Source organism: Eschscholzia californica, unplaced genomic scaffold (genome assembly GCF_041429995.1).
Source record: "Eschscholzia californica isolate CP2 unplaced genomic scaffold, dmEscCali1.0.p SCAF_5, whole genome shotgun sequence".
Lineage (NCBI taxonomy): Eukaryota > Viridiplantae > Streptophyta > Magnoliopsida > Ranunculales > Papaveraceae > Eschscholzia > Eschscholzia californica.
The window spans coordinates 3,930,723-3,946,710 of record NW_028238472.1 but is presented as its reverse complement, the minus strand read 5'-3'; the positions used below and the strand labels follow the sequence as shown (position 1 = coordinate 3,946,710).

Genomic DNA, 15,988 nt, shown 5'->3' with positions numbered 1-15,988 from the left:
TCTTCATCTATCTAACACTCACATGGCTAGTGCACAGACAACTTCAAGACTCGAAATTCATGGGAAAACCTTTAGCAAACGGATAGCTCGATCAATTAGACTCTATGACTATTAAGAAGCAAAACAACTAGACTCACCTTTTCAATCCAAAAATTTTGAACTCTTTTGAATTTTTAAAATAAGGATTTTAGCAAACTTTGACTCCATAAATTGATTGAAACCTCAATTCCAAAAGCATATGATAACTCAAATAGAAATAGAAAAGATCATACCTGAAAGATGGGAGTAGTCAAGATTCCATGAAGGTAGAGCAGTCACAAACTGTTGTGTCGATTAGGGTTCTTGCAACGCTATAGAATACTGATTACTTTAGGGTTTCAACGTTTGGGGTTCACTCTTTAGGTCACCCGATTTAAGGGGAAAGGAAGATAGAGAGGAGCAATGAAGATGAAGATGGTGGAGAGTGTAAAGGTGGGAACTAAGTTGGATCACAGGAAAGTGAGCGAGAGGAAATAGAAATGTTTCACCCAATAATGACCGAATAAAAGAAATAATTAATGTCCTTAAAAAGAGAAATAATTATGGGAGGGGGTTTGTTACTTTCTTGCATTGAGTGGGTGATTAAATTTGTAATTTTTAGGGTGGGTGATAGATCAAAGGGTGGAGATGCAATCGAGAACACAACGAACGACCGGATTTGTCTTTCGACTTGTCCCAGTTAGCACAAAACATTGTGTTTTGTTATATAAACTAGGTATGACTCGTGCCTTCCGGCACGACGAAATGTAGCCAATACCAAGATTATGTAAAGACAAAAAAATGATATATTATGATAACCCTGACAAAAAATCGGACGATTCGGGTTTGAAAATAGTTAATACTTGAATATAATATCAATATGAAAACATCGATCAAAATTCTGAGAAGCAACGACGTTCTGATCTAAATTGGTGGTACATATGATAAGTAGTGTTACTTCCGATTTGCTAAGAGGGAACCTCTAGTTACCAGAGCTTCTCAGAATACACGAGGAGACGGCTATGTGGAAAATACGCATGAATTTTGTATCATTATGTGCAAGGTATTCATCTGTCCAGAGGAACCTAAAGAGTTTAAAAAGAACAAATAAAAAAGTCGGCTTAACTTGAAGAGATCAATATTAATTAAATCTTAAAAAAAAAATGAATGAATCATAACGAAAGAGAGCAGTGTGGAACCCTTCAGTCTTAAGAGATTTGAATGAATCATCTAAATATAATGCAAGTTAACAAAAAAATAACCATAGATGCAAATAAATTTGAACGCAATATACTCAATAAACTAACTAAAACCATGCAAACCAAAATTTATCTCTAACAAAATCTCAGTGAATCTTATTTTTAATAGAAATGATTTATTATGCGAGAGGAATCGTCCTATTACATATTTTTCATTGTTCCAACTGAAAAAATAGAGAAATAGAGAAAAATATAAGGAAAATCCTGGAGGAAAGATTCGATGTGTTTCTTGCTTTTAGGAAAAATATTCTCTATGAAAGAGAGAAAAAAAAATTCCTAATGAAAGGGAATTTCAAAAAATGAGTGAGTGGGGAATTCCAAAAACAATATTAAATGTGAGATTCATTGGGGAACTCCAAGAGATGAGTTGTTTAAGAATTTAAAGAAGAATTTTTGGGTTTATAGTCCAAAAAACGGATCCTAATAGTAGATATAATCCTCTCTAATCCTATAAAGGATTTTAAAACCAAAAAAATAATATAAATGGATATCTAGTCCATTTGGTCTCATCTAGAGAGAAAACACAAATCTCTAGAAAAAATATTATTTCATAATCCCTAATCTAACCTTTTCATATTTTATAACTTATTTATCTTCGAAATTTATGCATATCTTTTTCCATATTTCTCTCCAATCATGTTTCTATTCAAAGTAAGGATATCTTCATTATTATCTCCCATATTTCTCTCCAATCATGTTTCTATTCAAAGTAAGGATATCTTCATTATTTTTAGTAACGGAAACTCTTTATTTGATCTCTCTAAAACCGATTTAGTTGACAAACCTCCATTAAACTCAGAAAATCTTCTTCTTCTACATTATATTGCTGTCCAAATTCATCATTTATCAGGTTTAATACTTTCGAAATCATTATAAACACCATTGTTAATATCTAATATTTCTTCTTATAACTAAAACCCTAATTATTTCGCTCTATTATAAAACGTATCAGATTTATGATACATATCTATAAGATCTGTTTACTAATTCATTAACTTCGAATGTATGATGTTTATTTTCTCTCTCTAAAAATTTTCATAACTGTTTAAGATCTTTATGTTTATTCCTTATTCAATGATTCATAACTCAAACCCTAAAATTTTCATAACTGTTTAAGATCTTTATGTTTATTCCTTATTAAATGATTCCTTCAAAGTTAGTATGTTATGTTTGCATCCAGTGATAATATCATATTTCTTTAGATCTATGTTTAATCTTCTGTTGTTTCTGATATTTCGTGAGATCAGATTATCAATCATCAATCGAATGTTTGATGTTTATTTTCTCTCTCTAAAATTTTCATAACTGTTTAAGATCTTTATGTTTATTCCTTATTCAATGATTCATAACTAAAACCCTAAAATTTTCATAACTGTTTAAGATCTTTATGTTTATTCCTTATTAAATGATTCCTTCAAAGTTAGTATGTTATGTTTGCATCCAGTGATAATATCATATTTTTTTAGATCTATGTTTAATCTTCTGTTGTTTCTGATATTTCGTGAGATCAGATTATCAATCATCAATCGAATGTTTGATGTTTATTTTCTTTCTCTCTTTTAAAATTTCATTTATGTTTTTGATCTTGATGTTTAATCCTTCAACTCGAGTTTGACATTATTGCAATCAATCATCATAGCAGATATCTTTAGATTTGTAGTTTAAGCTTAATGATATTCTCATTTTTTTCTCCAGATCTGATTTTCAATCCGTACGGATTTATGAAACATTTGTTCTTTCGTACGGTTACTCATAACAGAATTTACCGTACATGTACTGTATCGTAAATTACCACAATTTATAGTAAATTATGAGTAATTTATAGAACATTACCCGTGCTTTAACACCAAAACAGTACTCATTTCATTAGTAGAAATACTTCGCTTTACTATCAAATCTCGTGTACTTTGCAATAAAGTATATATAATTTACGTATATCTTCATGTTCTTACCATTATGTATATAATTTTCGTATAAGTGCACATAAATTATGTATTATTTATTTACCATTACGTGTACTTTTCACTCACAACAGTAGCCTTGATAAGTTTACCAAACTACTCAAAACCTTCAAATGTTGTCAAAATTTGACAAACATTGTATATAATTTACGAAACTGTACATGTAGTTTATAATACAATATATGATTTTTTTTCTTTAATGTATGTGTATTTATGTGTGTAGATTTGATATACCAGATGAAATTTCAAAGAGAATCATCAAATCAAAGTGAGTCAACGAAACTAATGGAGAGTACGTGGATGGGCACCATTTTTAAACCAAAGAAGATTTTGTACTTTTTTTTTTGTAACAGAATGTAAAGGATGAATGTAAAAGAAATTATGTGTAATTTATTGAACAAGACCCACATACATTTGATAAATTATGTTGTATACTTGACAAATGACGGTTTCTCGTCATAAATAATACATAATTTACGTATTTATTTCATAATTTGTATTCTATGTGTATTTATGTATGAGTAAAAACGAAAACATATGTTGCTTTAATGTTCCCAGAAAAATATACTATTTCCAAAACTGAAAGTTAAGTGAGAGAAAGTGATATATATGTTTTTATATTAACCCCCAAATCACGCTAAATTGATCCTAGAAAATATACTATTTCCAAATCTGAAAGTTAAGTGAGAGAAAATTGATTTGAATCGAAAAAAATTTACATAGTAAGAGAGAGAAAATTGATTTGGTTTCCAAATCTGTAAAGAGAGAGAAAATTGATTTGGTTACGATTTTTGTTGTGAATTGATTTGGAAATAGATTTGCTTTCCAAAACGGTTAGAAGATAGAGATAAATCAATTTCGGATTTATACGTTAGTTGCCTTAAATCCCCTAAATCACGCCCACATTAGAAACATTCCAAATTCACCCTGGAAAATTAAAAATCCCGTGATTTTTGTAGGAGGGACATGGACGGTAGTTCTCTCATAAAGAATGGGTTATTATGTCCATAATGTAAAAGGACTAAATATCCATGTTTTGGGAAGATTGGATCATAAACCTTTTTTGAATATTATTTTGGTCTATATACCCACGGACCCTTTAAAGAATCATATTAAATTTGATACTTTCGACAAATACCCATTCGTAGAGGAGCCCATAAAAGTTACACTACATTCCATGTTTTGACAAATAATATCAAGAAGTGAAACGTCAATATTAACAAGAAAATGAGATGTAAAACAAACTTTCAGATGATTTTGTCAGAGATTACTCATAATTCGTAAACCTGCAAATAGAAAATAAAAATAAAAGGGTTATGATAGATAGTGTATTGATACTCATTGAAAGTAAAAAAAATGATAAAACACACAAGAAATAAAGTCAAGTCAATTCGAGCGACAATGAAATTTTAGATACATAGGGTCTTTTCTTAGCTTACAAAAATGTTGAAGCAGGAAGAATAAGAACATCATTTTTTCTTGAAATGCAAACAACAAAATCAACCCAAAATAAATCAATGATGAAGTCTGGTTAGAAGAAAAATTGGGTGAAGACAGTAGCAATTTACTATGACATAAAATAAAAAAGAAACTTAATTCAAAATCTCTAGAAGAAATACCATGTCAATCTGTCCGACACTAAAATGAAGAGTTTATGCTTCTAATGAAGGTATTCAAAGACAATAAATCAAAACTCTATACATGTTTCATCTTCATTATGAATTATGGTATATTTTGTGTTCTTGTGGTGAATCATCATCGGAAGCCAACACGAGATGTGCATCGTTAACAATGTAGCCAGATTTTTCCGTGTAATATTTGCAAAGCTTATCACTTCCATCATCTTAACTAAAATTATCTGAAACTATATCTTGGATCCTGAGTAGGTTTTCAAACATCATCAACAACAAACCAAATACAATTAGAGGATATTCGTCTATAATAACATCAAACAAAAAGATAAACATAAAAAAGATACGCACTCTTGCAGAAGAATCTCATCAAAGCATAAACATCATATCCTCCGAAGTTTGGATACTAAAACAAAGTTATGAAAATGAAAAGAATTTTAATAGAAGAATTAAAAAAAAAACTATACAGGTGAATGAAAACAACAAAGTGATAAGAGTTATGAAGAAGCTTGAAAGGTTGTATTTACTATCAAACAAATGTAACTGCAAAAAAATAATAATTCATGTATGCAACAATACATAAAGTTACTGAGGCATTTTATCAAACACGTTTTGTGCAGCTTCATATAATGAATCTCCACGTTCCAAGCTAACCAAATTTTCAATCTTCATCATTCTATACTAACATGATAATCTTCGTAACATCATAAATAATAAATTAAAATGATGTTATTACTAAATTATCACCATAGACCTATCAAACCACAAGCAAAGGAAAATGAATTGATAATTATAGTCAAATCAACGAACTTCAGTATACAATCCATATGGAACAAATAGCTTCTAAGAGATCGAACACAACGAACACTAACAAAGAATTAAAAAAAACATAACTGCATTCATAAGTTCACACAGAGATAGCAAGTTTAACACGGAGATAAAGAGAGATGTACCTAAAAAAAATTGGTTTGAAGTAGACCGATTTCTTCATGTTTGCCTAAGTTATAGTTTGAGATTGAGTAATAGTACAAAATTTTCTAAAAAATCAAATTAAGAAGCATACATCTGATTTAGAGAGAAAATGTATATCACAAGTAAAACCGCAAATAAATCTTCAAAGAAGGAGGCATAGGGTTGCAAAAAGAATTAGAAAAACTAACCAACACCAAAAAAACTGTCAGTTTGGACATAAGGATCACTGAATCTTCTCCCAATCGATCGTTTGCCGTCTGCAAATAACGGAGTTTAGCATAAAACAAACATCAAATTGAGAGAACTGAATACCCTAAATTAATCAACAATTCGTAACAATCAGAACAACCTCGACTCAAGATCTGACTTAGAAAAGACACTACCTATGGCAGAACTTTCGTTTAAGAGACATGGAAGAACAAGTTGAGGAACTTACCGAAGACAATATGAATAGCAATTGCTAATTGTTCCAAGATCAATACCAATACCAATTGCCAAACTCCAACACAAGAGTAAGTTCCAAAATCGATATTAATACCAATTGATGGTCCATATTTATGCATGAAACCGCCATACTAATTGTTTTGACCACAATAATGTATTGATAATGGTCTTGATGATAATAATGTGTAGTACTAAACCTACTTGGGTCACCATACCGCCAGTATTGAATAGAGGAAAGAGAAAAGAAGATGGAGAAAGAGGAGAGAAGCGCGTCTTAATGAGGCAAGCGTTGTCACTGCCGTTTAATGAGAGACTTAATAAGGATAAAACTCATCCATACGATCTAAAGGGACGGCCAGATTTATTTGTGGGTTTGCATGCACTCACAAAGTTATTTGAATGAGAAGGTGAACGAATTAACATTTTTTTTTTGAGTAGGTAATGGATCTTACGACCATAATAGGAGAGAAAACAGAACAAAGGCAGCCCAAAACGTTGTGTTTTGTTATATAGATTGATTGAGAATAAAATAAGTAGTTAAAAGAGTAATAAATAGTACTATACCGTTTGATTTAAAGTTTCAGAAAGTTAAAAGATGTTGTCTCGACCGGGACACTCGAGATTCTCGACCAAACCCTAAATCGGCCAAGTCTCGTCTCTACAGAGAGCCGAGACGATGACGAAACCCGAGATATTGGACCCTCTCGGGTCCAGACCAACTACATAGTTTTCAAATGAGGAGTATCTCCTTCCTCAATCACCTTCCTCAAAAGTTCTTCATCAACTAATAGCTTGTGCTCGCTATACCAATCAATACACAAAAGTCAACGTCACTTCTCCACGCTTGCCAAGTTGTAAAACTAGATTCAAGGCTTGGTCTAAACGATTCTTGTTCTCATAAGCTGCAAGCATGCTTGATGTGCACCTATCATCTGGTCTATAACCCATTCTTATCATATTATCGATGGTGCGTCTCGCTTGTTCCGGATCACCAGCTTGTCTTCGATAACCAAATCTTTTCATATTATCAATGTTGCGTCTTGCTTGTTCTGGATCACCAGCAGCTTGTCCATGGGCCTCGACATGCATAGGATCAAAAATCGGCATCTTGGTAGCCATCCATTGGGTCGGATTTAATACAGTCATTCTCATCGGTTTCTTGATTCTAATATCAGGTGGTAAACCTCGACTCATGATGTCAAAAGCTGCCTTTGCACGTTCGACATTATTTGTCTTGTTGTACATTTGAACCAAGATAGTGGATGTGAGGATGTCCGGTTGGATACCACCCTTATCAGTCATCTTCCTAAGAATTCTCTCGGCATCATCTAATCGATTATCCTTGGTATGAGCTTGCATGAGCTTCAAGTAGTCACGGCTGATTGCTTGGAAAGAATCTTCATCCAAGACGTGCTCAGCCATCTGCACCACAAGGCAGTAGATATACATGCTATATCAATAAGGAGGATTTTTTAAGTTAACAATTGATATTTTCGCATATAAATAACAAACTAACCTTGAAATATAAACCCAAATTTCTTTGTTTGATGTTATCAAGCAAAGTGAGATAATCAAACCTATTGGGTCGATGAATCTCAGTCCATTCAGTCAAAAGTGAATATAGTAAATCCTCCTGATCAGTATTCAATGACAAGATTTTATCATGAACCATCTTGCATTTTCCATTCATCTTATTGGGTTTTCCATCGGTAATGAGCTTGTCCGCTTCATAAATTCGATCAATAATTTCATCAAACTTTGGATCTGATAAATCTATACCATAAATATCATACTTAATCTTCTTCTCTTCCTCCTCATTCTTCTCAACTGTCTCGACAGCTGCTGCATTCGTCCTCGTAGCTTCTTCGTCGTCTTCTTCCAATATCGTCTCTCTCAACGTCGTAGCTCCTTCAAATTCTTCCATACCTCTTCTTACACCACCAACATGACGACTAGAAGGATCCGCTCTAAAAAATTTCATTTCCTTTACCATATCTTCAAATGCTACAAAAGTTGATTCAAAAATTATATCGAACAAATTATAATCAAAATTTTGAGATGACATATGACCAAAAGGTGAATCAAGCATTTCTTCAAGTCCACCTTTTTCCAACTCTGATATTATAATCAAAAGCATAGCACTAATGGTTTCATTATCACAATCTGGGTATGCTTCAAAAAGCACATCTTTCATGATCCAAGAGAATCTGGTTAAGAAATCAGTCATGGGACCTCCATCTTCATCCCATTCTATATCTGAACCATTTATTATGGGTTGAGAACGAATCAACCTATTTAAGATAGAGATAGAGTAAGAAGGAAACAGATTTGGGGATTCATCATTTCTACTGTTAAACGGAGGGGATGACGACAAGGGTTTAGAGTTAAAAACATCTTTATTATATTCTGAGGAGATGAAGTTACCAGAGCTGGTGTTTTTAAACAAAGGGGCGGATGATGATGATGCATGATTTCTACTCTGAAAAATACTATTAGAGGAAGAATAAATAGAAATAGAAGAGGAGGAGGAGGAGGAGGATAATCTGAAATACCGTCTGGTTATGGAGATGAGCTTAGGTCTCATTGTTGTTAGAGATTGAGAGAGAAAGAGAGGAAGGAACTGGTTCTTCAACGAGAACTACTGCCTAATAAAACCCTAAAATTTTACTACGTTTTTTTAGTTAGGTTAAATTCTTAAATAGGCTTTGGGCAGGAGCAAGAAGGTATCCATTTAAACCCTAGAGATTTAGGTCATGTTGGGCCTTGGGCGCGCGTGAATGAAACATTCACGTAACGTGAGTTCTGGGAATCAAATTATTGTAGTTTGATGTTTGGTTTGATTAGGAATGAGAATTTGATTTCTAACATATTCCTAACTAGGTGTTTGGTTCATATATAAATAGGAATGTAAATATTCGTAAAAGTTCACTTTTACCTTTACTTAAACTACATTAAATAAACATCAACTTTGTTATATATTAAAATCAACATTATTTATTCAAAATCGTAGATATTAAATAATAACGCGATACACCAAAGTAATTCTCTATGTTTATTCATGAATTATACATGGGTATTTATAGGTTTACAAGTAGTTATCAACTAAGTATAAGATTATATCAAATCTGTATATCTATATCACAAATGACATAGGTTTTGGTGTCATGTTATAACTTTGGTTTATAAATCTCGACCGTCCAATTCTTTTTGTAAATCATGACCCTTCTTTTTGAAGAGTCTTAGAAAAGATAGATATTTAAGGTCAAAATAACTACCCACTCCTTATAAACTCTTAAACTATTTTTCTATCTTTCCCTTTTTCTCCCTTCAAACAACTTAATATAATCTTGGTTATTATTTTAAATATATTTGTATTACTTCAATATCTGTATAAGATCAAAATTTCTGTGCCCTACGGGCACGGGCTATACCCTAGTCATATCTTAACTATGCCTTATCACATAAAATAACAACTTTCCATATGAAGCCATAACCCTAATATGGTCGGTTGGTGTTGATGAGGGTTGATTAGTCTCGGCTGGCGGCGATTTATTTTCCCACTGCCTCACGCCAATGATGCGTTTTGATTGCCTGTGAGAAGGAATCAGGCTCCACTGTGGATATGACAGAAGTTAGGAAAATTTGATGAGAAGTTGAGAATTTATCAAAATCAAGGTAATTCGCAAGGGGATACTGAACGTTGAAAGAGGAATTAGGTGTGACAAACATAATCATCGAGATGAGCAAAGGACGACAGGGGCGTTGAGGCCGAGGAGAAGGGACCAATGGTTCCCGTGAGGCTGCCTCTAAAGAGGGGGGGAGAATCGGTTTGATACCATATTCAAACTCTATCAAGAGGGTTGATTACATACATCATCATCTGAAAAATATTAAACCAACCTGACGAACTTGAATGCGAGGACCATCCGGTAGACGGACGAAATAGTTCAGTGGAGCGGTAACATAATGAGAAAAACGAGATAAAGAACAACATATGTGCTTTGTAGCACATGAATCAATAACCCAAGGAGAGGAGTGAAAGTTTATACCAGTAAGGTTAATCCATGGGTCGGCTTGTCCTTGGTTTTGGCCGGGGGTGCCCATAGAGTTTCGTTACTGGTCCGGAAGGTTTAATAAACCCTTGTATTGTTCTTGTGATAACGAAGTGGCTGGAAGGCATCGTTGGTGGCGCCTACAACAACAGTAAGCGGACCCGGTTGTCGGTTAGGTCGACGTCTCGTGCCTTGTCTTGTTGGGCCCGGATAACCATGGAGCTGAAAGCATTGGGCCCAAACATGGTCTTAGGGGCAAAAATAATCACAGTAAGGCCTGTGGCACTTTTGGCGTTGTTGGTCAACTCGTTCCGACTGAGTTCGGTCAGTTGAGCCGACAACAAGAGCCGCCTCTTAAGGAACATTCGTGGTAGCCGCCATAATGTTCAGTTGAATCTCTTTTTGTGTTAACAAGAGAGTGGATACGAAGGATAGACGAAAAAAGATCTATGAGTAGGATTTGACTCCGAATTGCAGAATAACGACCATGGAGTCCTTGAAGGAATTTCATGACGCGTTTTTTATTAGAACGATCAGTGATTAACTTCTCATGTCCACAAATACATGGGTCAACACATAATAGTGATTGGAGTTCATGACAAGTAAAATAAGAAGAAACATCTATTCCTTCTTGTTTGAAAGAAGAAATATTTCTCTTTAATTGAAAAGTTTTTGGCCCATTCATTTGAAAAAATCTATCAGTAAGATTACGCATATATCAGCTGCATTATCACCATAGAAAATCAAGTATTTACTACTTGATTTTGGAATCGACCACTCCGACCCGATGACAGTTTACTGTGACAACCGGGCCGCTCTCCACATTGCTGATAATTCCGTCTTCCACGAACGTACAAAACACATTGAGATAGATTGCCACATCGTTCGTGAAAAGATCAAAGACAACGTCATTGCCACACGCTTCACCACTACAGAAAATCAGTTAGCGGATATCTTCACAAAGCCACTTGAGGCGGAACCGTTCAAGAACATAATTGGCAAGTTAGGTGTTACTTCCATTCCTGCTCTAACTTGAGGGGGAGTGTTGGAAGGTCCACTCCACTCGGCCAAACCGAGTGGATTTGGTCCCATAGGAATTCTATTACAACTAGGATTCCTTAAGTATTAGGATTGTAATTTAGATAAGTTTTAATCTTTCCCAGCTCTCATCTTGTAAACCTATATATATTCGTACCCATACACATTGTAAACATAAGTTGTAAGTGAATAACAAAGAAGGTATTTTACCTAAACTATTATCTCTCATCACCATCAACATCATCCTTCTTCTCGGCCTTCATCCGAAACTCTCTTTCTTCTTCTCGGTTAATCACCCGAGATCATCATCTCTCGGCTATTATACCCGAGTGTGTTTATAGTTCATACTTTCGGCTTCAACCGAGAGTAACAAACATCAAAGATTTAACCTTTTCACACAAACTAATTAAGAAAAATCACCTAGAGTGATAGGCCGACGAGTGCTAATTTATGGAAGTTCTTGAAAAGAGGTACTTTCGTAGTCTCTCCTTGGCCGGCTTGAGAGATTACGGAGTTGTATACTTGTTGAAAATCATTTGACATACAAAGATAGTTGAGGATCGAGTAAAATGAGCTTAAGGTAAATGTAATCTAGTTATACTCAAGGAAAATGAAAGCTTACCAAGAGACAAACAAAGACGAGCTTAAAATACAACTCTCCATATTGCATGAATTCTTTAGAAAAGAAGTGATGAAAACTTATATGAAAGATAAGTAAAGAAAATGGTGTATGTATAAGGGAATACACCATTACTATATTTTTCATTGAGATGTGATGTTTAGTTGAAAAACAAAAAATTCATGACTATTTAGTTGATACATACAAACATGACTGATCAATAAAAAACTTTATTTTTCTCTTCACTTAATTAATCTAGACATGGTTGATAAGTTTAGGGTGAGGTTTGAAGATGATGGTTGAAGAGTTGATTAATACCGGACTTAGAAAAGGGAATGGGCTTGTCAATACAAAATGTGAACTATATTTCCTTTAAGGGTTATTTCCTTTGAGGGTCATCTTTCTATTAAGCACAGTATAAAACTAGATAGAATTTTTAGCTATGTCATTTGCCAAGCCATTTAAACAATGAAAAGGAAATCATTAATGTGTTTTGCTCTATTTTTTGTTTGAGTTATTTCCACAAAGCCAATTGTATAATTCTAGAACTTAGTGAGAGAGAGAGAGAGATCCAGCTCTCGAACTTTGTAAAGAGAGAAAAAGATGACTTTGGGTTGTGATAGTTGTGATTTTGTGAACGAAAGAGAGTTGGGGTGTTAATGGAAATGCAGAGAGTTCTATAAAGGTGGACCCTATGACTTTTAAAGTAAGTGTCAAATAATGCAAGGTAAATTTGGAACAGAAAATATAACTTTGTCAGAGTAGGACACAAACTACAAAAAGATGGTCATATAGGTATTTTCGATAAACTATGAAACCGGAATGAAAGCTGATCATGAACTACGAGGCCATTTGGGAAATAACCCTTCCTCTTAGGGTGCTTCTACAGGCACCAAGCCAAACTGCTGTAAGCAGTCGGCCATCTCATTGACCCGAGATCTCTATAGGGTCCCGGTTAACTCACCTACACTACAAAAATCCGGAGTTTTCGTAACGACTTATTGTAACGGCCACCGTGGATGCCGTTACAACAATAACTTTTTATAACGGCTCTCTCCAGTAAAGCCGTTACAATTAACACAAAAAACTGGCGCCACTTCTCGCGCCTATAATTGGTGTTTTATAACGGCTTTTATTTTCCGAACGCCGTTACAAAAGCCGAAATAATGGCGCCAGAGTTGGCGCTGGTGGCAAAACAGTTGTAGCGGCCCATGGCCGTTACAAGAAGTTCCTATTATAACGGCTCTTTTGCGTAAGGCCGTTATAAATGTGAAACACCTAAATTATTTCGTTTTAGCAGCCTTCAACTCTTTCATCTTCTCTCTCTAACCGTGAAGGCGAAATCCGGAGTTCACTACGTCAAATCTTGGTCTCCCTCTCTCGTAGTTAGGGTTCTATCCTGGTAAGATCTCTTTCTCCTCTCATCTTCTCCTAGTTAGGGTTCTAACCGTGAAGGCGAAATCTGGAGTTGACAAGAAATTCTTATCTCCTTCTAGCAGTTAGGGTTCCAGGGAAAAGGGGCGAAAGGTCGATCTCTCGTTCTTCTCGAGCTGGTATCCAGGTTTAGTTTGATTTTTACCTAATGTTAACTTGATTTTAGTTTGATTACTACCCAATATTGATTTTAGTTTGATTTTAGTTTGATTATAAATCCACTTGATTTTAGTTTGATTACTACCCAATATTTGGTTGCTTGTTGTTCTGTTCCAGTACTATATTAAGAACTCGACAGTGAGGAACGTACTTGGTGCTAGGTTTTGGGACTGGAATTTTCCACTAGAAATTTTAGGGTTCGGAAGCATAAATAGGGAGGGATTAATGTTGGATCTTACTAAAAAAAAGAAATTAGTACCTCAAATTGTGGAAAGAAAAGGATGTAAACACGAAGTTCTTTTGTAGTATAAACTAATCTAGATTAACGAAAAGTTTAGTTCAATAAATCAGTGAGAAGAAGTTTGTAACTTGACTATAATACTTGCTGTGTATATACTACAACAATTGACACAAAAAGCACATTTTTATCCATCATTTATTATTTTCTTTATACTTATTTCAGAAAGGACCTTGCTAATATAGTGAGAAGAGGATATAAACTGATCAAAGAGCTTCTTACAAGCACTATTGAAGGACATACAGTTACCTCCACTGAGAATCAGGAATCAGGTAATGGTTATGAAAATCTCCCAGTAGGTCTGCCATGTTTCTTGTTTGTTTTCCTTTTTCTTACAGGGGTTCTCCCCTAATTTCATTGTTATCTTGTTTTTTGAAGTAATCTGGTGTTCTTTCTCTTGGTACCTATTTTCTCCTTCTCTTAATCCATACAATTTAATTTTGACAAGTAAATCATATAAGGAATAGCAGTAAATATTTATTACCATATCTTATTGATATTGATATTGATATTGTTAGTAGTAATTAATAGCTTCATGGATGAAGATAAACAATGTTGCTCAAACTATTCTTTACTCAAAAGAATGTTGTGTTTACTCAATAGAACAGTTGATTTTGCTTAACAACAATTTTCATCTTAATCAAATGTCTTCTTCTTCTTCTTCGTCTTCTTGAAATCGCGATCATTGAAAGTACTTTAATGGCTTAATGGATGGATATAACAGTATTGTTTTTATTGTTGTTGTTGTTTTTCTGAATCTGGGTTTTAGGGTTTTAGTGGCCAGATTCAGCAGAATGTATCAGGTTTTGGCTTATTATGGAGTATATGTTTAAAGCAATAGAACTTTGGGTCTGTTAATTCTCTAACTAATTTGATGCATATATTTCTTGAAACCTTTGGTAATCTCTTGTCTTGTTTTTCACTAATTTTATTTTTTCTTTATGTTCTTCAATTTGTTTATCTTGTAAAATTTGGATTTAGCAATCAGCAATGGTGGAGTCATGTCTTGGTTTATCGTTCATCCTCTTCCAAAAATTCAGGAAGAGATTGAAATTTTCTTTTAGCAATCAGCAATGGTGGAGTCATAGCAATCATCCTCTTACTTCTGTTCATATACTCTGGGCATTTATTTCTTTCTTACTTTTGTTCATATTAGGTAAACTTTGTTTTGCAAGTGAGTGGAATTAATCCATGTGCTAGTAATAGGACAGTATATAGTTTTCGAGGAGATTTGTTTTCTTTGTAGTTGTGAATTTGTGATGATGGATTTCACTGAAGGACCTATGGGTTTAAGGATTTTGGAAGAGAAAGATGTATATTTGCCCGTTAATCGCGAATTTAGAAATTTGATTGCATTTGAAAGTTGATCATGGCAATACTATGGTTATAATTTATAAACACTTTACTGTTTAGTGTTTAAGAAATTGTAACAACTATAATCCAACATAGCTAGAGTTGGGACATTAACTGAACCTTGGGCATGATTCACATGAAGGATTTGTATTTTTGATTTGTGTAGATTATCCAATTATGTGAGTCGCCTCCTACATCGGATGATCTTGCAATTATAATGTAATATACATATATCTTGTAAGAGTATTGTTGTTAGATATGTTTGGTAAGTCATTCGAGTTTTCATGTTTTTCTTACAGGAAACATGGTTAGCATTGGGTGGGTTTCATGATATCTTGTAAGAGTATTGTTGTTAGATATGTTTCTTAAGTGAATTATTCCAGATAAATAATATACGATAAAACTGTGATGCCAGTCACCCGCTTTATAGATCTGACCTTATTTCTGTCTATAAGGATCTTTTAGCATCGAGGTTGTGTTACTATTGAGCTTTCAGTGATATCAGTGTCTTTCTTATCTACTTCTATGTTTAGTTGTTACTGTTATGAGAGCATCAGTTTCTTAGTATAATACAGTCTATTATGAATTCGAACCTCTTCCGGAATGGACACGAGTCGAATTACCTTCTTCTCCCCCAAGATTTCCAAAGATAAACGAACCATATACTCCACTGTTCACAGAGGAGACTCGAAAATTACGCAAGATTGCGAACCCAACTGGGGAGGGAGTGCCCATAGTAGAAGATGGAAC

The 15,988-nt window shown here is 34.1% G+C and overlaps 1 protein-coding gene and 1 long non-coding RNA gene across 6 annotated transcripts; one reads left to right on the top strand and one right to left on the bottom strand.

Annotated features, from left to right (window-relative positions):
• Positions 1-6,767: 6,767 nt before the first annotated feature.
• LOC147536390 (small ribosomal subunit protein mS77 (rPPR2)-like) lies at positions 6,768-12,105 on the bottom strand. 4 transcript variants are annotated; one of them, XM_086643866.1, is made up of 3 exons: positions 11,998-12,105; positions 7,802-8,289; positions 6,768-7,707 (listed from the first exon to the last, which is right to left on the bottom strand). In XM_086643866.1, exons 2-3 carry the CDS (start codon positions 8,276-8,278, stop codon positions 7,096-7,098), a joined length of 1,089 nt encoding a protein of 362 aa, XP_086499992.1. In that variant the 5' UTR covers positions 8,279-8,289; positions 11,998-12,105; the 3' UTR covers positions 6,768-7,095. The 4 variants fall into 4 exon arrangements, with proteins under 4 accessions (XP_086499992.1, XP_086499991.1, XP_086499989.1 ...); XM_086643865.1 differs by having other exon boundaries at positions 11,586-12,080; XM_086643863.1 differs by lacking the exon at positions 11,998-12,105 and adding an exon at positions 8,710-8,957 and having other exon boundaries at positions 7,802-8,576.
• Positions 12,106-13,284: 1,179 nt separating this feature from the next.
• Positions 13,285-15,738, top strand: LOC147536389 (uncharacterized). Of its 2 annotated transcripts, none has more exons than XR_015225428.1 (4): positions 13,285-13,396; positions 13,494-13,555; positions 14,051-14,157; positions 15,538-15,738. It is a non-coding gene; the product is annotated as an uncharacterized LOC147536389 (long non-coding RNA). The 2 variants fall into 2 exon arrangements; XR_015225427.1 differs by lacking the exon at positions 15,538-15,738 and adding an exon at positions 14,867-15,247.
• Positions 15,739-15,988: the final 250 nt, after the last annotated feature.

Excerpts from the sequence above, each read along its gene's own strand:
- LOC147536390 (XM_086643862.1), bottom strand. The coding sequence starts at position 8,869 with ATGAGACCTAAGCTCATCTCCATAACCAGACGGTATTTCAGATTATCC. Across the intron at positions 7,708-7,801 it reads ATTTGGGTTTATATTTCAAG|ATGGCTGAGCACGTCTTGGA; the intron begins GTTAGTTTGTTA and ends CTTGTGGTGCAG.